This window comes from Chrysemys picta, chromosome 2 (genome assembly GCF_011386835.1).
Source record: "Chrysemys picta bellii isolate R12L10 chromosome 2, ASM1138683v2, whole genome shotgun sequence".
Lineage (NCBI taxonomy): Eukaryota > Metazoa > Chordata > Testudines > Emydidae > Chrysemys > Chrysemys picta.
The window spans coordinates 14421806-14447277 of NC_088792.1; the positions used below are offsets into that span (position 1 = coordinate 14421806).

At 46.8% G+C, this 25472-nt stretch overlaps 1 protein-coding gene across 11 annotated transcripts in view; it reads right to left on the minus strand.

Moving 5' to 3' along the window:
- LOC101948589 (mitogen-activated protein kinase kinase kinase 3-like) overlaps nucleotides 1-25472 on the minus strand; it is a 123969-nt gene that overhangs the window by 38172 nt on the left and 60325 nt on the right. For 3 of the 11 annotated variants that reach the window (XM_042859644.2, XM_065582685.1, XM_008163012.4), the window contains 3 exons: nucleotides 10001-10041; nucleotides 8321-8420; nucleotides 1299-1412 (listed from right to left, as the gene is read on the minus strand). In XM_042859644.2, coding sequence (XP_042715578.1) covers nucleotides 1299-1412; nucleotides 8321-8420; nucleotides 10001-10041 — 255 coding nt within the window. Of the gene's footprint in view, nucleotides 1-1298; nucleotides 1413-8320; nucleotides 8421-10000; nucleotides 10045-19322; nucleotides 19519-25472 lie in introns of those variants that run through there. The other 8 variants (XM_042859640.2, XM_042859659.2, XM_008163011.4 and 5 more) reach the window with 4 other exon arrangements.

The following is a 25472-nucleotide window of genomic DNA, read 5'->3' on the forward strand; positions in this document are numbered from 1 at the left end:
TTAGCTGTCCTGTCCTAGCAGCAGCGAATTCTGCGGCTGCAATGCTCCGGCAGTCATGCGTGTCCATGGGCTGGCCAGCAGAAGGTGCCCAGGATAGCTCAGTGGTTTGAGCATTGGCCTGCTAAACCCAGGATTGTGAGCTCAATCCTTGAGGGGGCCATTTGGGGATTGGTCCTGCTTTGAGCAGGGGGTTGGACTAGATGACCTCCTGAGGTCCCTTCCATCCCTGAGATTCTATGAATGATATGAGGAAGGAAGGTCTAATGGCTAGGGTGCTAGCCTAGGACTTCAGAGACCCAGTCCAACTCCCTGCTGAATTCCCTTTTTGGGGGGTTCTATCCAGCAAGGTTCTGAGTACTTGCAAAAGGTGCAGAGTGCTCTCAGGTCCCCTTAAAGTCAATGGGAGCGGAGAGAAATCAGCACCTGCCACAGGACCAGGCCCTTTAGGAAATGGACAGCGTCCTATGACCATAAAGCTGTCCCTTGACGCCATGCACAGAGAACATGCTTAGGGCAGCACGGCGCATGCTTTGGCTGGATGCACCTGCACACACCTATAGAGCCAGACGTGCTCCTCAGCAGTACGCCCAGCGTGGGCAGGTTCAGTGTAGTAGGCAGATGTGTAGAGCCACCCTGCCCCAGGGAAGGTTGGTGCACGTCTGAGCAGCCTGGTGTGCAGGGGGACTGTGCAGTTTGCTCTTCGCCCTGCCCCCTTTGGGGTGTCATCCTGGATCACACAGAGGGAACAGTCCCAATTCTGTCCCAAGTGCAGAGGCTGCAATTGCCCTGGCTGCTGTGCAGAGTGTGTAAGGTGGGGAGAGAATTTATGTTGCTCTCTCTGAAAACCCATGCAAGGGCCATGACAATCTGGCCCTGTATGACCACAGAGTGACGGTGCTATCTCAGGGTCTGCTGGCAGGATAAATGGCCTGCCACAAACACACCCCTCTGAGCCACACAGGAGTCCCCTGGAAGATGCATGACGTGGATGTCCTGTCACAGGATATACACTTGCCATCTGTCTCAGGAATCTATTAGGCACCTATTGCAATAGCGTCCAATCCTGCCTCGTAGAAAGCACTAAATTAAATTCAACAGCTGTGCCGGCAACAGCATTTAAACCGACCTGCCGACAGGCAGATTTCAGAGCAGAGACGTACGAGCGGAAGATGGTCTAGTGCCAACTCAGACAGCTACGAGCAGACACCCCTAGGACAGCGTCTCTCCTTTCCATTCCCCCCCCTACAATAACAGCGCGACTCACTCTGCACACAAAAGAACAAAGCTAAAGGGCTCACGTTCGCTTTCCTTGGAGCCTTCACAAACACCCTCAGACTCTTCAGAGAAGGGCTAAGGTCCAAGTGCTCCACCGCTCGGTCCAAGTCTTCCTGGGATTTCAGTGGGATCAGGAGCTGGAAGGGATTGAACAAACACCCGTAGCACGGCAGGGTCACAAACTGGGTAAATAAAGGAAGCAAAAACTTCGCACCGCGCACAGAAGGCTTGGGAGGGAATGGAGAGTCTGGATGGAAATCAAAACCCAAGCACCCCTGAGCATTCAGGGGCTTTAACCTTTTCTTTCAAGATATGATCCATGGAGGAACAGGATAAAATTACAATAACAATGCTCGCAAAGAACAAAGAACGCGTGAAAGCCGCATCAATGATCCAGCCAGTGGGACGGCCAGAGAGCTAAGAACAAAGCTTACCAGTCGTCAGTGGCTCCAAACTACTGGCATTACAGAGACCCCTGGCTGTTGGGGGTGATCTTCCTGGATCCCCTTCTCTATGAGTCATTGGACCCCCATATGCTTGTCTGACACTCATCTTCAAGTCAACTGTGCACATGCTAACCAGCTACAGAGCTTGGGCTGCTCATGGGGACAAAGCTATGGGTGGATGCTGCTCAATCATAGTGATCTAAGGCCTGGTCTACACTGGGCAATTCTTCACCAGTGATGGCAAAGTAGCTGCATCGGTACAAAACCCCACGTATATACAGGTACAGCCAATATCAACTGCAATCCGCACCAACACAGCTTACGCTGGTCTCAAGCGGGTATCAACTGGACAGATACCAATTCAGATTAGATCATCCTAGCCTGTGCACACTAAGGGTTTGCACTGGTGCAGCTACCCTTGCGGCTGGGCACCAATGGGAACAATCAGGGCAAATCCCCCGTGTAGACCAGGCCTAGCTCCTACATTTGAAATACACCTCTACTCCGATATAATCTGACCCGATAGAACATGAATTCGGATATAACGCGGTAAAGCTGCACTTCGGGGGGACGGGGCTGCGTACTCTGGCGGATCAAAGCTAGTTCGATATAACGCGGTTTCTCCTGTTATTCTCCGACACTCCTATAATGCGGTAAGATTTTTTGGCTCCCAAGGACAGCGTTATATTGGGGTAGAGGTGTATGAAAATACCTCTCCTCACCAGACCCACAGGTTCAGCTCCCAGTAGGCTCCATTTAGCCTTTCAGCTGAAGCAAACCCACCAAGTTTGCTGTGGGCAAGACAAAGCCCTGTCTGTCTGCGTGACAAAGCTACAGGGCCCGTGTTTGTTTGTTTTGGTAGGAGCCTGGATTTACCCTGGTGTCTTTAACCAAAATGTCTGCTCTCTCACTTTGCTATTTGGAGTGTCATGCTTTGCACGTCGGCTGCTACCCTCCAACCCCTAAAGTAGCTGCATTTCAGAGGTGCCTGGTTACTGCCCCTTTCTGTTACCCTGGACCAAGGCTAAACATCTACTTCCCCCAGCCTCGGCGTGCTCCACGTAAGAGCAGTGAGCACAATGGTTACCTCCATCTCCTATAGGCTGCCTGGGGCACTGAATTCCTCAAACAGACCACACCTTGAGTCTATGCAAGGTGAACAGCAGCTCAGCCTTCCAGAGATGCAGCGCACCTATGGCTCCCAGTAACTTCCTGTTGACTTTAGTGGGAACTGCAGGTGCCCAGCACCTCTAAAACAGTCGGGCCAATTGTTCATGTGATCACAGATCACCACCTAGGCAGCCACAGCAACGAACACCACCAGGTCAGATCAAAACCCACCCAGCAAAATGTTAGGAAAAACCACTTATGGCTCCCCACTGGAGACTGCACCTTATGTACTGTTGCCTTGGGGGTCTGGCCTGGTCCACAGGTAAATACATCACTGATTGTACGCATGCAGTCTGGGATAAAGGCGGTAGAGAGCACACAGGTGAATGGGAAGCTGTAGGCACTGGCCAATACAGCTGAGATCTCAGTCTGGGAAATTGCTAGGGTTGCGGCAAGAGGCCAAGGACCACAGCTTTGCTGCGTACGTATCTATCTTAGGTACTTACATGGCCCTTGTTACCATAGTACAGATGGGGAACTGAATCACAGAGAGGCTAAGAGCCAGATTTTTAGAGGTATTTAGGCATCTAATTCCCATTAAAAATCTAGGCCTAAATGACTTGCCCAAGGTCACACAGGAAGTTTGTGATAGAGCAAGGAACCGAACCCAGATATTCCACATTCCAGGCTTGTGCTCTAACCCCTGGACCATCATTCCTTACCGATTCTAGCTGGGATGGATAGATCCCTCCAATACAGTGCTTAACCTCACGGAAGTCAATGGGAATTCTGCATGTGTGCCAAGTGGAAAAGCTACCCATAGTTTCTTGTAATCCCAAAACACGGATTATAATAAAGCCAAATCCTGCTCTCAGTTGTGGGTGCATGCAGGTTTAGTGACTTCAGTGCAGCTGTGTAGGAGCAGAATCTAAGTCACTTCTGCTTTATAATGCTTGAGGCTGCCTCATTGCAAAATGCACAGGGTAACGTTCCATACTTACACCCTCCTGGTTTCCTCCAAGAGTGGAATTTGGCCCTGAACCCATCGGGTAATTCCATAACCCCCCTTCACCCAGCTCCTCACATATTTTCCTAACTGCATTCCCTCGGCCACTGCTTTGAACAAAATGTTCTGCAGGTCACTGTGTCTCCTTCCATTACCACATCATTAATCCATTCACAGCCAGCCTGGGGACGCCAAAAGCATCAAGCTGAAATTGCCCTCCTCTGGAACAGAGTGAATGCAGTATTTAGCTTGGCTTTACCGATCACCCATATCTGGCGAGTGGATTTTGCTCCATTTGGCATCCAGGCTGCTGTATACATAGATTCTGGGAACAGGGTTCTACGAGACACTAAATATAGCCCCACACGCGCACGCACACAGCCTAGGCACTAACTGGCAGGTTGCACACTCCGTAACTGGGCTGCAGCTTTGTTTCTTCTGTCTATAAACGGAGTAACTCCGATGACAGGTAGGAAAGTGAGGGAAACATCACTGAGTGACGTTTACGAGCTTGCAAGTCCTCCCTTCTGCACTCGTGGATGGCATGCCTTATTATCTACTGTGGGGGCTACTGGCTAATCCACTGCACCTTACACAAATCTAAAAAAAATAAATGAAAAGGGGTGAGACTATTTACTTATTACTTATACTACAGTAGCACCTTGGGACCTTATTGTGCAAAGTGCAGTATACACACACACACACGGGGACAGACCGTCCTTGCCCCAATTTAAATAGAGGAGACATACAAAAGGGGATCACAGTGGAAACAGTGGCACAGTGAGGTGAAGCAATTTGCCCAAGGTCACACAACAGGACGGTGGCAGAGCCAGGAACAGAACCCAGGTGAAATGCAGCCACCTCTGGTGAGGAATGAAGCAACTGTTTAACAATGCTCAGGGATGTCACAGCTCAGATGAGGATAGACTACTGCATCCAGCTGAAACCACGGGGGGGAATTCAGACAGAACGTTCTCATCCGACTCAGAGTTCAGCCAGGATAACGTCCCTATCCTGGTAAAAAAGGCCAGTCAATGGCCACAGACGTGGCTTCTGCATCTCATCTGACCGATGGCATTTCCAGTAACACAACACTCCTTAGCACTACGTTGGGATCAGCCCCACATGGGGTTAGACCCACACACTATTCTGCATGCATTGGGCCAACCCCTCTGATGAATCTGTAGCACTCCCAGAGCAATCCCATTGATTTCATTGCACCTGTGTCCACAGGCCTTTCAAAGGGATACACAGCTCCAAAGCAGCCTGCTTGTCCCATTTACCTATTATGTCTTGTAACTGTGACTGAACAGTGCTTAGCACGACAAAGGCCAACCTGTTTTTGGCCTTTAGATGCTACCACAATACAAACATTAAATACTAACATCTAATAAAGGCAAGGTTCTGTGTGTATGAAGAAAAGGCCAAAGGCTGCTCAAAATGGAGTGGAGTTACTCTAGATTTACACTGGTGTAATTGAGAACAACATTTGGACCAGAATACACTATTAGCCCAAACATGGTGTGCCGTGGACAGCCTCTCTGTAAGTTCTGTTTCATTGGTTGATACTATTTCCATGACAATGCTCTCGGATGCATAATGCCCTGTATATCAATGGGTGCAGATTCTCACACACAGAGACTATTTACAGAAAGAAAAAGAAAATCTAAGCCCATTCTTACGCTTATAATTATTTATTAGTTCTAAGGTAGCAGCACCCTGTGGCCTACTCAGGATCACGCTAGGCGCTATGCAAATGCACAGGCAGGCATTCCCTAGCAGAGGGTACAGTATATTACATAAACTTCTATTTGTCTTGTTGGAAGAGTCTTTCAGTGGAAAGGAACCTGGAATGAAGTGACTCACTCCTGGAGAATTCCATGCAGGCTTTTTCCAGCAGGGACTATCAGAGAATGCCCAAGATTAGAAAATGTGTAACATTTCTGGCTACATTCAAAGCTGCAGCCTAGAGGGCCAATTCTGCCGTAGTGTTAGACATTTATCGAGAGCAACAGCAGCAGCATCGCTTGCAGAATCTGCACATGCAAAACCCAGGTGGCATGGCAAGTTCAAATGGGTTCTGCACATGTCTGTTCTGTTATCTGACCACAAAAATCGCATACACAAGTCATTTATGCATGTAAAACTGTGCCTATGCAAATAGAATCCTGGCAGAAATCCCATCAAAGACATGGCCCTACACAATGGGGGGTTTCTATTTGTTGGTCCAATCTCACGCTGCAAAAAAAGGAGGAAATGTGTTTTTCATTTGTACTTTAATTAAGGCCCCTAATGATTGTTTTATACATGAGCAAGCAGGCTGCGGGTTTCTTTTGCTTTCCATTTCAAGCCAATGGGATGTGAATCAGACTGTCTAGTGGAGCTGGTTGTTTTTTATATTCTTGCAGAAAGTTTCCATGAAAACAAAACTTTTAGGTCAACTTTTTCTTCACAAGTTTTTGGGGTTTCGTCAAAAAAACTGGAAACGCCCAAAGTTTTCAGGGTTCAGTTTTTCCAACAGAATCCTGAAAACTTTCATTGAAATTGGTCATTTACCACAGATTTTTTTTTAAACTAAAAGGCAATTTTCCATCAAAATAAAGGTTTGAACAAAAATTCTGACCAACTCCACTATGCCAGCAGGGCAGATTGCCTTAAGCACAAACCACCAGGGTCTGGGACTGTATCATCAACCCCACGGTCTGATCCTGCCTTCAACAGTGGGACCAGATGGGAAGGCAACTCATAGCCTGCCCCTTCTGAGCTCTTGGTAGGGACCCTGCAAATCATGGTATGCAATGGTATGTAAATAATGCCCTGATATGCAGGACTGCAGATGACAAGACGATCATGGTTAAGGCTACGATTTAGTCATGGGTATTTTTTGTAGAAGTCATGGACAGGTCATGGGCAATAAACAAAATATCCCAGCCTGTGACCTGTCAGTGACTTATACTAAAAATACCCCTGACTAAATCTTGGGGGGGGGGGGGGGGGGGAACGACTGCTGGGGGCGACCTGGGGGCCACTGCTGGGCGGGGACTTGGGGGGTGCACCCGAGGGCCGCTGCTGGGGGGCGGGCTGGGTCCAGCAGCTCCGGTCTTCTCTGGGACCGCTGCTCAGGCCACTTCTCAGGTGGTCCCCGGGGCTAGCTGGGCAGCAGCCGAGCGGCTGGCCCCGGAGCTGCTCCAGCTGCGGCTGGCTGCGGGGCCGCCCAAGCTGGTTGCAGAGCTGCTCCGGAAGAGGCTGGTGTGACTGTCCCCAGGGACAGCTGCTTGGGCAGCCCCGGGGTCGGCCACACCGGCCGCCGCCGAAGTCACAGCGGTCCTGGAACGTCACCTAATCTGTGACAAACGCAGAGCCCTCATCCTGGCACGTTCAGTGCTTAATTTGTGCCAACGCTAGCCAGGCCTGAGCCCCAGCACTTCTAGGCTTGGCCGTTCGTAGCCCTGGCACCTCGGGGGCTTGCCGCATCTGTTATGAAAGTAAAAAAAAAAAAATTTGCTTGAGCCCTGGCACCAGTTTTGTTACAAATTCAGCACTGGATCCATTCCCTCAGTCCTTAAAAGTCCATGAATCCACACACTGGTGGCTAAGGATGATTGGGCTGATGCTTGCCTTGGGCTGGAGCGTCTGCCACAGAAACACACAGTGGGGAGTGCTCAGTTCTAATGATAAGCATGGCTTGGAGCTGGGATGCGACATTAAAATGAATTCAGTGCTGGCACTGGAGGGCATTAGGGCACACTTACCCACTGAACTAGCACAGCACAAGGGGTGAAAGTACAAGCTTCCCTACCACTCCCGCTGTCACGGCGTGGGTTCAAGTCAGCCCGGATCAGCAATGACCTCAAATCAATCCCATCTGATGCCCCTTCAGTAGAGCATATGAAACTAGTTTGTTGCTTCAGCCCGGTTCCTAGTGAGAAGCCCACATTGCAGCCTCGAAAAAAGTGGGTATTCGCTGGCAGCCTCGGTTAATACATTACAGACAAATAATGTTTGTTGGCAGCCTCAGCAGAAACCCCTGGGATTCAGTGAACCAACCACTCCTACAGCTGCCCCTATCAAACCAGGCGCTTTGGTGGAGAAGGCTGTACTGCTGCTGATTGTGCTGTCCCCGTCCTGTAGATAAGCAGAGGACTTAGTTCTCCAAAGCAGTCAGTCAGTTAAGTTCTGGGTTTTGTGGGCCCCCTGAGGGGGTGGACCCTTTGTTCTGGGTCTCCACCCACCACCCCATACCTGTACTAAAGTCGCTTTGAGAGAGCCCAGTTAGCTACTGCTCCCTGTTTCGGTATCTAGACAGTTCAGGCAGGGTCTTAACACAGAGCTATTGCATGCTAAGTAGGACAGAAAACATCAGGAAGGATTGTCCTCTTCCCCATCAGTATGTGCTGTCCCCAAATTAGAGGATTAGGAATAAACCACTGTTTAAATCTGAAACTGGGATCCGGCCAGGCTGTAAACACAAACAGCTTAGTACCTCATTGTTTGCATAGTGCAAATCCATCATCTGTCCAAAAGCATCCATGACTTTCTGTAGCACTTCTTTGAATTTGACCGGCCTTGGAAACTGGAGAATCCTGTACATACATACAGAAAATGAACAGCACAAGTGTCACGTGGGTACATGGGTGCCATGGTATTGGATTAGATGGCCAACATTTTGGAGCAAGGACCTGTATTCTTATCCCATAAGTGCCATGTTAATAAGTAACAGTGATCAATAACATGGGGTCGTTCATGGCAGTGAGCCCACAAGTAGCTTCCCTTCCCCAACACAACAGCTACAGGTGGCTGGGGAGCCCAGACCCTGCTCTTTGCTAATATGGTGCTAGCTGCCTGTGGTGCCCAGGAGGAATTCTGGCGGACCCCACCCAGATCCTTCTGAAGCTTCCAGCTGCGGCCTAATCCCTCTGCCCTCTCTATGGTGTACAGGTGCTACAACCAGCAGGATCTAACCCAGCAGCACATCACCTAGATTTAGCAGAGGTGCCACCCACGGGGCATTGGCCAGTTTTCTTTGTGATCTGCCATCTCCGTGACTATGAAGAGCAGTACTGAACTGCAGAAGAGGGTTTGATTTTACACGGTGAATCATACGCCAGCCCACCTTCAGACGCAAGCGCCCATTGACTTCAGACAAGTTGCATATCTGAGGGCAGGATTTGACCCCCTGTACTATGTGTGTATTATCTAAGCATCTTGGTTTGTTGTTAAAACTACGATTTAGTCACGGGTATTTTTAGTAAAAGTCATGGACAGCTCACGGGCAATAAACAAAAATTCACGCCCGTTACCATGACTTATACTAAAAACACCCTTGACTAAATCGGGGGAGGGGGTGTGCTGTTGAGGGGGTAGCTGGGGGGGAATGCTTTTGGGGGGGGGCCGCCCCAGGGGGCCACTGCTGGGGACCGCTGGAGCAGTGGCTGCTCTGGCCGCCCCAGGGACTGCTGCTCGGGCAGTCCACGGAGCCAGCCACACCGCCCGAGCAGCGGCCGGTGTAGCTGGCTACAGGACTGCCTGAGCAGCTGGCTGCTCCAGCAATGGCCGGCGTGGCTGTCCCCAGGGCTATCTGCTTGGGCAGCCCTGAGGTCAGCCACACTGGCCACTGCAGAAGTCACGGAAGTTGCAGAAAGTCACGGATTCCATGACTTCCACGACCTCCGTGACAGGCACGGAGCCCTATTCATAGCGCACTAGTTATTATGCATCTTAGCCTGAGAGATCCTGACTCTCCAAAGTGTCCTGCTCTGCCACTGGACCCTCCAACAAGCTGAGAGCCTTCCACATAAATGTCAAGCAGGGAGGGCAGGCAGCCTTCAAATCACAGCTCTGTTATTATGGGACCTGTGCCCAGAATCTTGTTATCTCAAGTAAGTGCCACAGGCTACTAATCGAAGAATACACTCATGTGGGAGGCCTGAATTCACCAGGGTTTGAGAATAAAGCTACTGGTGAGTGGCATTTAATGAATCACAGTTGGGAACTAATCTGCCTGTTCACTAGTCCCAGGAAATACTTATGGCTGAATTCACAGGCCTCTCCCATGCCAAGCTCTCATTGCTTTCAATGGGAGTTACAACTGCAGGTGAGGGCGAGCCAGGGCCCTTTGCCCCCCCTGCACCAAGGGAAATGCGGAAACGGGTCAGGAACGCACCTTTTCTCTCCATCATATTCAAACTTGATCCTGGCATTCCGCTGCTGAAAGAGAGGAAATCAGTTAGCTCCCCAGATCCCGTGAGTCTAATTGAAATGGATCTGACCCAAAGCCCGCTGCAGTTATTGGAAAGGCTCCCACTAACTTCAGTGGTCTTTAGATCAGGTCCATTTAGGGCCACAATGCCTTCTGATTGTAAACTCAATAGAAGCCAAGTGTATGAATGGGAGCTCTGCGCTCACCTACCTGAGAACTGTACTTGGCCCATAATGTGATAAAAATAAACTTCTGCATAAATAAGTGGCACCTCCACTGACCGTTAACTACTCACCCTTTAAAGCTACATCACTGATAAACTTAGTCTAACAACAGCTTACATTTATATAGGGTGAAATTTGCAAAAGCGCTTACATGACTTTGGCGGTGAAATCCCGTTTTCAAAAGTGACTTAAGCCTGATTGAAAGTAAATGGGACTTCAGCTCCTAAGTCATTCAAAAAAAGAAGAACAGGAGTACTTGTGGCACCTTAGAGACTAACAAATTTATTAGAGCATAAGCTTTCGTGGACTACAGCCCACTTCTTCGGATACAGAAGTGGGCTGTAGTCCACGAAAGCTTATGCTCTAATAAATTTGTTAGTCTCTAAGGTGCCACAAGTACTCCTGTTCTTCTTTTTGCGGATACAGACTAAAACGGCTGCTATTCTGAAATAAGTCATTCAAGTGCTTTGGAAAGTTTTACCCATAATGTCTTTCTCAGCAGAAGTTCTCAGAGCCTTTCATCAACTGAAATGAAGCCACCTGCAGGGTAACGCTTAGCAGCTGTTCATAGTGCACAGCAACATGGGTAAAGAAATAAACCGTACTGGATCCAATACTATTTTGGAACTGAGCTTGTAACATCCACCCAACTCTAGCGGATGGTGTTAGCTTTTATTAATTAGGGTATAACTTACAGAACCCAATCAAACCGCAATCCCATTGCACTAGGCCCAAAGAGGGGCACAGGAAGTTGTCTGCACAACTGGGCTCTACCCGGCTGCTATGTTGGGCCCCACCTTCTTGCTTGACTCCTGGGCTATGTCTACACTGGCAATTAAACGACCAAACTTTTGTCTTTCAGAGGTGTTTTACACCCGCCCCCCAAAAGACAAAAGTTTTGCTGAGACACGTGCCAGTGTGAACAGCACGTTGTCGGCAGGAGAAGCTAACCCCACTCATTGGTGGAAGTTTTTTGTTGGCAGGAGAGCCGACAAACAGCAGCTACACTACACGACTTTTAGCAACATGGCTGTGGCAACACAGCCCTGTCACTAAAAGCGGTGTCATGTAGACAAAGCCCTGGATACGGCTTTCACGACCTGCTCCTGGTTACTGCCCTGATTCTGATCCTCGCCTCTGGTTTCTGAATCTGGTTCCAACCCATGGCACGACTCTCTGACTTCGGCTCTAACCCCAATTCTAGACCTGACACACTGACTCCAGCTCTGACCCGTGGCCCAACTTCCAACTCTGACTCCTGCTCCAATCGCTAGACCCAGTCACCTCCGTCTCGGCCCCAGCGCACAGAGAGAGTAAGTGACTTGCCCAAGACTGCACAGGGTGTCTATGGCAGAGCAAGCAACTCACCCCAGATCAGGGCACCAGAACAGGGGAAGGGGGCATAGCCCCCTCACTTTTTACCAGCCATAAGGGCGAGCAACAAGAGGGAAGGGACAGGGAGGAGCGGGGGGGGGGGGCTGGCTCAGCAGAAGAGGGGGCGTGAGAGTAGGGGTTCAGGGGGAAGGGGCAGTGCAAGGAGGTGGGGGCCACGGTTTGGGTGCCGGTGACCCCCCCCCATTTTTAGGGACCTTCCACTGCCCCAGATCTCTGCAGTTCTGGTGCAGTGCACAAAGCATATGGTCATCCTGCTATCCCCCCCACCATCTCTCTCACCCTGCTGCACCTGGAACCACTTGGGTTCAAAGGGGGAACCAATTAACGAGAGGAGTTTTAGTACTATCCTTCCCCCCACCCCCACTAAACTAGTTATTTTCTTTCCATTAGCAACAAATGTATTCCCCACCTCCCTTTGTGGGCGTAGCACTGATGAAGAATCAGTCGCATACTCCCTGCATCTGAAAAGGATAACTCCTGAATGGGTGGGTGACAACACTTCCTGAGCATGTTTCTTATCTCTAACCCTGCATTTCCAGAGCATGAAGGCACAGTTTCCATACTCTCACCCTCCAGAAGGAAGGCAGAGCTAAAACGGCTGTGTCTCGAATGGGGAACCAGGAGCTAGCCGCTCATTAGGATTATTTTTAAAAGGCCAGATCCTCAGAGGTCCCAAGTAACGCAACACACACTGAAATCCAGGGATATTGCAGATCTGAGGATTGGCCCCTAAAAGCCATGTCTGACAAGCTAACACACAGCATAGGGAGAAGTGAGCCAGTTTAGAATAATAAAGACCATCAGCCACCAATTTTTGGAGCTTCAGGAAAAGAGGGTACCCCTCTACCCCGATATAATGCGACCCGATATAACACAAATTCGGACAGAACACGGTAAAGCAGTGCTCCGGGGGGGGGGGGGGGGCAGGGCTGTGCACTCTGGCGGATCAAAGCAAGTTCAATATAACACGGTTTCATCTATAAGGCGGTAAGATTTTTTGGCTCCCGAGGACAACTTAGAGGTGTATTTTTATTTCCAGTTTTGAACCTTAAGTGCTAAAATATCCCAAGAAGGCCTCTTCTCCCAGTAAGTCCACGTGCTCCAGCCAGTACTGGAAGGAAAAGCATCAGAAATGCATCAGGAAGTGTGTTCCCATGAGAATTCCAGGTCTGTGGTATTCAGATGCTTACATTAGGGTGCAGCCCATTTGGAAAGCTTTGGATCAGCATCCACATTAGAGACAGGTCTAAGTGATGAAGTATTGAACTGGATTTCCAACATCCCAAAATTCAGAGGGAGGAGGAGAGACTGTTTCAGGTCCAAGGGTTCTGGTTTAGAACCTTCCTAGAGGTAGCAGCCAGCTGCAAAATATGGGCATGGATCTGGGCTTGGATTATGCAGTCTCTGCTGCTCGGGGGGCATTTGGCCGAGGAGAAATGGGGTGGGTCAGGGCCATTCCCCATCGAAACTTGTGGCTGCTCATGTGACGTGAGCCCAAATGCATAGAGCCTGGTGGGGTCACTTCTCACCAACACCAGGATTCACTCCCTGGAAAACAGTGGATATTTACACGGTATAAATGAGAGGCAAATCAGTGCCAGAATCTTTTGAGATTTACCCCACTAGTGAAGCAGGAAACGCAGGGAGGAAAGCACCCACGCAACTTTTGCCCCAACTTAGTAAATGCATGCTTAAACGCGCTGCAGATTTATGCTGAGCAAAGCAGTTTCTCAGACAAATAAGTTAAAAACAGCTCGTTGCTGGAAAATGTCAAACGCACTTGTAAAAACTCCAGAGAGAGAAAAAAACGAACCCTGCTGCATCCTTTTCTTCTACATTAACAACAACAACAAGGCAGATCTTCCACGGACAGCGGCCAACAAAAATACACCAGCTGCCCCACACAATTGGGCTCCACTTGTGAGGAGAGAAACAAACAAGCAGGGTACATTGGAGAAAAACACTTTTGAATGTACATGTATATATAAAAAAACCCACTAAAACATAAAATGGGGGTTTTAAAATGTACACATTTGGGAGAGAAAAACAGGAAGCTAATCAGGTGGTTACATTCTTGTTTTGAATCCTTCCCTCACTTTACATCAGTTATTCAATCTGTAGCTAATAATATTTAATTCACAATGCTTTCTCCTTCGGCAGTACATTATTATTAACCTTTTGAATTTTGGTACTGCTTGGTCCCAATGAAGATCAAAGCCCCAAGCGAAATGCTGTATCTACACACAGCAAAAGACAGTCCCTCCCTTAAAGAGCTTTTAGTCTAACTGGACAAAAGGGACAAAGGAAGTGCTGTTATTATCCTCTTTGTGCAGGTAGGAGCTAAGGTACAAAGAGACTGAAGGCCAGATTTTCACAGCTGCTCAGCACACTGCGTGATCAGCTCTTGAAAAATTTGGCACAGATGTCCCAAGACAATGCTGGGTGCTGAGCAAATCAAGCCCAAGTTGTGGGTACTGCAAACTTGGAAATCTGATCCTGAGTGATTTACCCAAGATGACAGAGAAGGCTGTGGCACAGCCAAGCACTAAACCCAAATCTCACAAGTCCTAGTTCAGGGCCCCACCCACAAGAGCAAGACACGAGCAATTACAGCACCATTCATACAAGGATCTCAAAGCACACTGCAAATATTAAGGGGCAGATCATGAGAGACGCTTGCATGTGGCTGAGGGGCCATGCAAGAAACTTTCCCCTCTCTTATGAAGCTACACAACAGCAATCACTTGTGCCATGGGATGCTGCATAATCCTGGCCATATCACTTAGCCCCCTTTTACAAGTGAGGCCCAGAGACAGTAACAACAGCCTCCTTTGGAAAGCACTTGGAGATTTCCTGATGAATTGGACTTCACATGTGTCAGGTATTCCATATTAATTTACTTTCTTCCTTTCAACGGAAGGTATTGGGCAGTGCAGGAGAAAAGGTAGAGAGGTGGCAGAAAAGCAAGTGATACATTTAGTGAAACAAGGGGTGGCCATGCTGGGACATGCTAACTAATATTAGTTAGCTCTCGAGTGCTTCACCCATAGAGTTCAAATCACTTTACAACGGGGGCAAGAATTAGAGCTGGACAAAATTTCTGATTTTTTTTCAATAAAAAAAAATTGATTTTGACCAAAATACCTCTCAATTATTTACAAAAATACTCTGTTTTTTCAGCCGGTACTATTAAGTATTATTATCTCAATTTTAAAGATTGGGGAAACTGAGGCACATAGATGACAAAATGACTGGCCTAAGATCATACAGCAGGTCAGTGGCACAGAATGCAGGTCTCTTGACTTCCAGTCCATGGTCCTATCTTTTCTCTCTCTCACTCTAAGCCGCCTATTGATGTAGGTAGCTGATCTTTACAGGGCTTAGATTAAAATCATTCTCATATGCCCCATGTCTTCCTGTAACACAAATATTTTCAGAGACACCCACGACAAACATACACCAAATACAGAGAGTTTGGTGCAAGATCCGAGGCCTGAACCAGACGCTGTGAACCAAAGTCAGGCCCTGTATTAAAGCAGATGCTTACAAGTTCACTGTCCTGTACATGAACTTGGCAAAGTTGTTGCTAGTGGACGAGGCACTAGATATTTATGTAAATATATTTCAGCCAGTACAGCTACATCCCAGTCGAGTACAAGATACGATGGTTTGACAATATAGTGAATAGGGATGTTTTGTCCAAGATATTAGGAACAAGGGGAAGTAAGGAATAGAAGTTATGAAATACATCGTAAGGTGGTGTGTTGGTTGGGTATTTTAGTCGTTTGTCTTAGCCTATAAATGTCAGGGTTCTTTACCTTAATTCTTTGCATGGTCCAGGGGATGGCACAAACGCCTGCTGCCGACTGAGCCATTCCTTGCTACTAGGAACTGGTGTCAGTGTGCCTGTAACTATGGAGCCAAGGAGCTGAGACTAGGTCTAGGTGGCAATAAGCCTGGCCACGTGCCTGTGTCACTGAGCCGTGCCTGTGGTCTTTCTTTGTGAGTAACATTGAAGTCTTCTGCATTATCTACTAATAACAATGAAGCTCCAAGAACAAAAGCACTGAGCAGCCTAAAGAGCGCTACGGAGGCAACGACATTCCAGCCTCCAGCACTTCACCACACGGGGTAGTACTATCATGGTCTGCTGAACCAGCTATCTGCACAGAGCTGGGAAAGCACACGGGAAGGACACAAGCAACTGACACTCAGTGGTTTGAGCATTGGCCTGCTAAACCCAGGGTTGTGAGTTCAATCCTTGAGGGGGCCATTTAGGAAACTGGGGTAAAAAAATCTGTGTGGGACTTGGTCCTGCTTTGAGCAGGGGGTTAGACGAGATGACCTCCTGAGGTCCCTTCCAACCCTGATATTCTATGACAACACTGGTTGACCCCGCTAATCCGATAAGTGACAAACTGTCCCTTGCATCACAAGGCTGCCCCCTTTCCTCAAGATCCGGCTTCTGGCATGACACCTAAGAACTCATTCAGTCAGCCAAGGTAGATAGGACAGCTGACACTTACTTCAGCTGTTTATAATAATGATCAATACAAGCCTATGTATAAAAAAAGTACAGCTCCAGTTACAGTCCTAAAGCCCCATCTATATAAGGTATTTATATTGCAGCGTCTGAGCACTTCACAATGTATTTAGCCTGTGAGGTAGGGCGGGGCTATTATCCCCATTTTACAGAAAGAGGCCTGAGGCACGAAGAGACATTGGACAGGTCCATGCTGCAGTCAGGCGGTGTGTAACTAGATCAAAGCTACCTCAAGTAACATGAGCAGTGTAGCTGTGGCAGCTGCTTAAGCGTCCTGGGCAGGGCTGTATTCATGAGGCTAGCCTTTGCTGCTGCTACAACTACTGGCACCCAGGCTAGCTAGATTAAAGCCAGCTCAGATATGTCAACGGGAGCTGCAGCCACACCCCTGATGGCAGTGTAGGCATAAGTTGCCCGAAGTCACACAGGAAAAATCTGTGGCAGAGCAAAGACTTGAATCTAGATCTCCCATGTCCTAAGGACCCTAGCCACTCAACCCTCCTTCATCTGGTGTGTCACTGCTCATCGTAGACATGAAATCCAATTTGCCATGTCTACACTAGAGTTTTAAAAGACATCTTTTACCCTGGTATAAACAAGCTCTATGTGTTTGTACAGCACCTAACAGAATGGGGCCCTGATCTTGGATGGAGCCTCTAGGCTCGATTTTAATATACAATTATTATTATTAATAATAAACATGTAAATAAAAGTGACAGGAAATACCACCAAGTTCTCTCGATTTCTGACCACTCTCCTCCGAGGTATTGCTATTGGCGTTTTCCCCATAGCCTAGATAACAAATGCCTTCTGATATTTCAATTGCTACCTTCCGAATGCCTTAAAAGGAAAAATAACATGAAGCCATCGTGGCAACCACAAGTGTGTCACCAACTTTCCAGGTTTTTTTTGGCCTCTTCCTTAAAAATGCTAATTAAAGAGAGGGCTGAAACCTCCTGGTTTCTGAGAAAAAATGTTGAAGCGAATCTAGCTGCAGCCCATACAAGGTCGGAAAGGAAAAGATCAGCAAGGACTGTGAAGTCTCCTCCACTCCAGCTCCTGCAGGCCAGTGAGGGGTAAATGGATCAACTGCTTCTAACTGCTTCGAACTAGAACTTGTCCAGCTAAAGAACACACACCCTGTGAGGTTAGCCAAACTCTGCTTTGCTTCCCTCCCCCGTGCTTTTCCCTGTGAAATTGGGAAAAGCAGCCACGCTCACTGGTTTAGATTAGGAGAAATGTTGGAAAATGGAAAAAGTGCTTCCAAAGGAGGTGAATCATAATCTTATGCAGAGTTCCCTAAAGAGCAGACTGCTTTCGTAATAAAAACACATACTCACACCACACCACACAGTTAAGCCTGGAAATGGAAATGGCTTAGAAAGAATAGATCCTGCTGGGCTACACAGAGCACTCGCAGCTCCCACTCACTCAGAGCTGGGAGACAAATCGGGTTGGGGCGCATGTCGAAAGTGGAGCGGAAGCTGGGAGGTGCAATGTCTAATGAAGAGTGGAAAGGTCCGGTCGTTGCTTTGAACTGCAGACTAATGCATTCCTCTGCAGTAGCTCAGTGCAGTTTACTATGGACGGGTACAGAAACACAGATAACTGTACTCAGAAGCATTAAACAAATAGCGCAGTGAGCGTGATTCAAAGTCTTACTCTAAGTCAGAGATGGGTCCAAGACCCAAAGCTCAGAGGAAGAATGGTCCAGTGTTAGGGTACTGGCCCAGGAGACAGACCTAGATTCAATTTCATGCTTTAGCACAGACTTCCCACTAGACCTGGTGCAAATCACTGAGGGTGGGATTCACAAAGGTATTTAAATCCCCTTGATTTCAATGGGACTAAGGTGCCTAAGTGAATCCCATCCTTAGCCTGTCTGTGACTCAATTCTCCATCTGCAAAATAGGGATAAAAGCACTTCCCTGTCTCCCAGGGTGTTGGGGATAAACCCACTAAAGATTGTGAGGTGCTCAGATACTACAGTAATGGAAGCCTTACACAGACTTAAGGTAGATCTGGGTTGAGTTTCAAGAATGTTCAGATGTGAGGGTTTGGTTCAGCCAACGGGGGCTCCATTTTGCAAATTTTCCAGTTGCCTCCTCTCTCACAAATTTAGGCATGTTCAAAGGTTTTGGACCAACCTGTTCTAAACAGTGCCATTTGCCAAATTCTGAATCACCCTTTGGTTCAGTTTTCTAGCCAGCCACCACCTCCACAAAGTTTGGCACTGTTCGGAAGTAGGGTGTTTCATCTGATCCTATATGTACTGTTATTTTTTTAAGCCACTATTCATAAAAGTGACCACTGATCTGGAGTGCACCTTACAGGGAGTCCCAGCCTCTGAACATCTGGACCCCTTAAAGGCATCAACAGTTGGGCACCGGAAATCATGACTCCCTTGACAATCTTGGCCTAAAGCCTTCAATAATTTAGGCCACAGGAGGGAGTGCCTCTTGCTTCACATCCCACTGTGGCAAACAAGATTGATGGGTATGGAGCTGCCAACTCTGATGTTAAAATTTCAGACAGGACCCTCACAGGCAGGACCATTCAGGCAGGACCATCACAGTTAAAGCCCCAGAACTCTGGAATTCTCTTCCCCTTACTGTACACTGTTGTGCTGGCCTCGGAGACCAACATTCTATTCCCAGCTGTGCCACTGCCCTGCTGTCTGACCTAGGACAGGTTACTCCGCCTCAGTTTCCCCTCCTGTCAAATGGTGATAATGATACTGACCCATGTATGTAAAGCGCTTGAAACGAAAAACTCTCTATAAAAGCTCTGTTATTGCTCTGCTCAAAGTTCCAGTCTGATTTCTGTCCCCTTTTCCCTTGTGGTGGTTTCTCTATTAGTTGGTGGGTGGCTCCTTCATGTACTGCCTGATAGGGGGCAGGGGATATTGTTTTCCTCTTTTTCTATTCACTAGTTCAGGAATTCACTGGGCACTGCTGCATTCAACTGGTACAGTTCTAGTTACACTTTGTAAATCCAAGAAGCGATGGGTTCACTTCTAAATCGCGAACCCCAAACAAACTGACCTCGATCTTCCAACATAGACAAGGGGGCTCCACAACTAACTCATTCACTTACACTTTGCTTGGATCTGTTCTACACTTACCCCTGTTTTTAGCAACAAAACGTTATAATCCAGACATCTGGACCATGTCCCTAAACCACAATAGGACATGACTAATTCTTGGCATTAGGAATTATCTGCATGGATCCCCCGCACGTCTAGTTGCCAGGTTGTTCAACTCCATGTTCATCTCAGCCCTTTCCCTCCACATGGGAAGGCACAATCTGTGGTTAGCTCAGAAGCCCATGGTAAGATGAGGTCTATTGGAAGTGGCCTGCTTGGAGAAAGGCAGATAATGGGTTAGCCTCTCTGTACTATCCTGGTATTTTAGAATTATACAGCACAAAGCACTAAGATCTGGGCTTGGAAAATTGTACCCAACTCCTCCTCCCCCATAGACTACACCCACTAGGTCAGGGTGCAAGATTGTCATGCATCCATACCTCTCCCAAAGCTTTGCAGTGTAAAGGAAGGCACAACGTGAAGTGTATGGGTCAGCGACAGCTAGTGGCTAGAGCACTAGACTGGGACCCAGGAGGTCTGGGTTCTATTCCCATCTTTGCCACTGGATTCGGAGGTGAACTGGGACAAGTCACTTCATTTCCACGTGCCTCAGTTTCCCCATCTGTAAAATGGGGATAACAGACCAACCTCCTTTGTAACATGCTTCGATATCTACTGTTGAAAAGCACTATGTAAGAAGTCCAATAGAACCTCAGAGTTACAAACACCTCAGGAATGGAGGTTGTTCGTAACTCTGAACAAAACATTAGGGTTCTTTCAAAAGTTTACAGCTGAACATTGACTTCATACAGCTGTGAAACTAAATGCTGCTTTCCCTTTATATTTTTAATAGTTTAAGTTTAACACAGTATTGTACAGCATTTGCTTTTTTTGAGAGGAGGGGAGGGGGCTCTGCTGCTGCCCGATTGTGTACTTCCGGTTCCAAATGAGGTGTGGGGTTGACTGGTCAGTTCGTAACTCTAAGGTTCTACTGCAGAAGTTATTGTTATAATAAGTGTGTATCATCTGTTGTATTGAATTGTAACAATGGCAATCCACAAATAATCGCTTTTTAAAAATGTATAACTCATTCTCTCTCCCCCTTGCTTTGTTTTAACCTTCCTTCCCCTTCTGGCTTTACTCCAGTTTTTTCCTCCCTCTTTTCGTTCCTGTACCAAATCCCCGTGCATCTTTCTCTGCACTATTTTCAATTTCTGTTTCCTCTCTTCCTTCTCTCACTCTCTTTCCATGTTATACGACCACAGGAGTCACCAGACTGGATCAGACCAGTGGTCCAGTAAGTCCAGCATCATGCCTGTCAGTGGCCAATATTAACTGCTTCACAGGATGAAAGCATTTAACAGCAGTTAAAAGGGAAATTTGTCCCCAGGGAAAGTTTCTTCTAAATCCCCGATTTGTTAGAGGTTGGGGGTTATACCCAGAAGCAAGAAAGGGCTATATCCTTTCCAAAAGATCTTGTTTATTATTATTTTTAATATTATGTTCCCCATCTCTTGCCTCCTTATGTTTCTTCTTCTCCCAAAATGTCTTTACCTTCCTTCTCCTACAAACCAAGGAGGTAGTGCAACCTAGTGGATAAAGCCCGGAATTAGGTTCCATTCCCAGCTCTGCTGCTAACGCATGACCTTGGGCAAGCCACTTCCCACTCACATGCCTCAGTTTCCTCCTCTGAAAAATGGGGATAATGAGCTCTATGGCTGGAAAGGATCATAGCTATATATTATTATTCCCTTTTATAGCTTATCCCAGCATTTGAAATTCAAAATTTAGTGCTGCACCAAGACCCAGTTTCACATAGAAACGTAAAAAAAACCAGCACGTTTTCACATGGTTTGCTGGTTTTCTTGTCAATCTATGAACATTTTGTCTCCAGAAAATTTCTCCCTGTGAAAGGCCCGGGAACAAAAAAGTATTTTGAGTATTTTAAAGATGAAATTTTGTGTTGCACACATGAAAATGCATATGCACACACGACTTCCTATTTTTGCACAATCTTAATAGTCATTATATCAGGCAGGTTCTGGAATTAAGCGAATGTCAGTTAAGGAATGAGTTTAGCTAATGTCAGAGGAAATGGGACGAGAGGTGTCAAGAGAACCCTGTTGAATGGGTGTAGGGGGTGTACAAATATTATAGCATCCTTTCCTGTAATGTTTGTTCCACAAACCAAGCACTCCTGCCTTGTGAAAGACACACAGAAAAAGGTGAAACATTTTCATCCAAACTTTTTTTTTTTTTTTTTTAAATGGAAAATTGTCCTGCTGACTAAATAAAATTCTTCCAAAAAAAAAAAAAAAAAAAAAGTTTGTTTCCATGGAAAATTTGATTTAAAAAAAAAACCACTCAAAACCAAACATTTCTATCTGGATGTGCTGCTATGTAATACCTCGTGGGTGTTGTATTATTCTCTGATATCAGGCAACTGAACTACGATATAAAACAGGGGTGGGCAAACTACGGCCCAGTGGCCACATCTGGCCCTTCAGATGCTCTGAAGATCTGGCCTTCAAGCTCCTGCCGGAAAGTGGGGGCTGGGGTTTGCCTGGCTCCACACAGCTCCTGGAAGCATCGGCATGTCCCGCTCCGGCTCCTATGCATAGGAGCAATTAGGGGTCTGAGCAAGCTGCTCCCGCCCCAAGCGCTACCCCCACAGCTCCCGTTGGCCAGGAACCACAGCCAGTGGGAACTACAGAGGCGGCACCTGCAGACGGGGCAGCATGCAAAGCCCCCTGGCTGCCCTTATGCGTAGAAGGGGGAGAGGGGACATGCTGCTGCTTCTGGGAGCTGCTTGAGGTAAGCACATCCCAGAGCCTGCACCCCAACCCCCTGCTCTAACCCTGATCCCCCTCCTGCCCTCTGAGCCCCTTGGTCCCAGCCCAGAGCACCCTCCTGCATCCCCAACCCCTCATCCTCAGCCCCACCCCAGAGCCCTCACCCCCCTCCCACACCCCAACTCCCAATTTCATGGGCATTCATGGCCCGCCATACAATTTCCATACCCAGATGTGGCCCTTGGGCCAAAAAGTTTGCCCACCCCTGATATAAACAGACTGCTTTATAAATTAAGGTAGGGTGTGTGTGTGTGTGCATATATACAAGCACACTTGCAAGATTCTCGCTCTGTTTTATAGCTTCCATTTTTCAGTATTCACACACCGAATACTGGTATTCTCCTTGCTTTCAACTGGGCGAATACTACTATACAATTGTATATACTGTCTCAATGACAGCTAAGAATTTTCTGCCTTTGTAGAAGAAATACATTACTTAAGAAAAATCCTCTATCTTCAAAACATCCCAACATGGCTTGCTTTGCTCTCCACCCATCATCTTGCATAAAATGTTCAACTCCAAGCCATCCTGACCTGTGCTGGATCGTCTGATTCTATTGCAGCTGTAGGGAGCCAACTGAGTTTCCCAGTCACTTCTGTAAACATCTTGGACTCTCTTCAATACAAGCTGAACAACTGCAGTGATTCATTTGGACAGCTGTTACACCCAGGCTGCACGTTATAGATACACGCAGATGCACATGCGTATGTCTGTTTCAAACTCTAGAGGGACTACTGGAAAGGATTTTTCTCTAATGCATTCACAAATGTTTGTATAGGTACCAACGTCATGAAAACACGTCATGAAAATTGTAAATGATGATTTTTTTTTCTCCTTACTTGATAACCACTCAATCAGCATGAAATTAATTACAACCTACTGCCTCGCCACAGCACTAGAAGAAATGGACAACCATGTGGATTTGCTGAAGTATTTCTTCCATGGCTGTCCATTTCTTATGACTTCGAGTTACTTAGACAATTATATAAACCGAGTGCACAAAAATTTCCTCTCTTGCTCAAGCTGCAGTTTGAGAAATCTCTACTGTATATTCTGCACACAGACCAAATAGCATATTAGATCTACCTTAGAATTAGGAGCCTAAACTTAGATATCTACATCCATATTCAGGACCCATATAAAAGTGGCCTTTTCTTGTAAAAGTGTGCTGAATACCTGTCACTCCCATGCTTTTATTTCAGCCTTTAAAAAAAAAAATATATGAGGTAGAACAGGTCTACGACAAATGACACAGCTAGCTGACATCCTAAACTCGGTTTACTTGACTGGCTCATCTTTTCAGAATTACAACATCCGTAACCTGGTAAGCAAGAGTTTTATTCAACACAATATTAATAAAGGGATGGAAGGATGGTCTTGTGGTGAACACGCTTGGCTAGGACGCATGTGAGCTAGGCCCAATTTCTAGCTATGCCACAGTATGTGTGCGAGACTTTGGGAGAAAAAATGTACTTTATCTCTGTGCCTTAGTTTCCACTTCTGTAAAATGGGGACAACTTTCCTTTCTCCTACTCTTAGTCGGTCCTGCCTGTTTAGACGGAGAGCTCCTTGGGGCAGGGAATGACTCTTACTGTGTGTCTGTGCAGCGCTGGCTCACTCCACACTATCATGACGAATAATGAGAGAGAAGCTTGTGGGACAGGGACCATCTTTTTGCTCTTTATTTGTACAGTGCCTAGCACAACAGGGTCCTGGTCACGACTAGGGCTCCTAGGCTCTACAGTAATACAAATATTATTATTAATAAGGAAAACTAATCAATATATGCCTGCCCTTGAAGTCCATGGGAGCTTCAGAATTAGGCCTCATATTTACCTTCTTTTTGAAACAGAATTGCACTAACCCTGCCCGATTTTAACAAGACGGAATATCCTATCACCTAAGAGCTGCAGACTGAATTCAACTTCTCAGTGAAGAGTTACTGTTTTAAACAGCACACAGTTTTATGATGCACCAGGTTTCCAGATCACTGGTTTTACATCTAATGCATTTGTTGATTGTTGGCACCTAGGTAAAGTGATTTGATTTTCAGAGGTACTGAGCACCCACAGCTGCCATTAACTATTTGTGGAGTTGCAGGTACTCAGCACCTCTGAGAATCAGGCCCACAGCTCTTAATTTCCTGTTCTGGTGGGAGTTGTCAGTTATTGCATTGTGTTGCATCTGTACTTACCTTAGACTGCACAAATGCTGAAGCAGGGAGCCTATTTTCTCTTTAACTGTCCATAGAGAGCCATGCCCTCCTATGGCACCTTAGAGACTAACAAATTTATTAGAGCATAAGCTTTCGTGGACTACAGCCCACTTCTTCGCATGCATATAGAATGGAACATATATTGAGGAGATATATATACACACATACAGAGAGCATAAACAGGTGGGAGTTGTCTTACCAACTCTGAGAGGCCAATTAATTAAGAGAAAAAAAACTTTTGAAGTGATAATCAAGCTAGCCGAGTACAGACAGTTTGATAAGAAGTGTGAGAGTACTTACAAGGGGAGATAGAGTCAATGTTTGTAATGGCTCAGCCATTCCCAGTCCTTATTCAAACCGGAGTTGATTGTGTCTAGTTTGCATATCAATTCTAGCTCTGCAGTCTCTCTTTGGAGTCTGTTTTTGAAGTTCCACACATCACTGAACAAAACCACTAACCCAGGAACCTATCCTTGTAACAAACCCCGATGCCAACTCTGTCCACATATCTATTCAAGTGACATCATCATAGGACCTAATCACATCAGCCATACCATCAGGGGCTCGTTCACCTGCACATCTACCAATGTGATATATGCCATCATGTGCCAGCAATGCCCCTCTGCCATGTACATTGGCCAAACCGGACAGTCTCTACGCAAAAGAATTAATGGACACAAATCTGACATCAGGAATCAAAATACTCAAAAACCAGTGGGAGAACACTTTAACCTGTCTGGTCATTCAGTGACAGACCTGCGGGTGGCTATATTACAACAGAAAAACTTCAAAAACAGACTCCAAAGAGAGACTGCAGAGCTAGAATTGATATGCAAACTAGACACAATCAACTCCGGTTTGAATAAGGACTGGGAATGGCTGAGCCATTACAAACATTGACTCTATCTCCCCTTGTAAGTACTCTCACACTTCTTATCAAACTGTCTGTACTCGGCTAGCTTGATTATCACTTCAAAAGTTTTTTTTCTCTTAATTAATTGGCCTCTCAGAGTTGGTAAGACAACTCCCACCTGTTTATGCTCTCTGTATGTGTGTATATATATCTCCTCAATATATGTTCCATTCTATATGCATCCGAAGAAGTGGGCTGTAGTCCACGA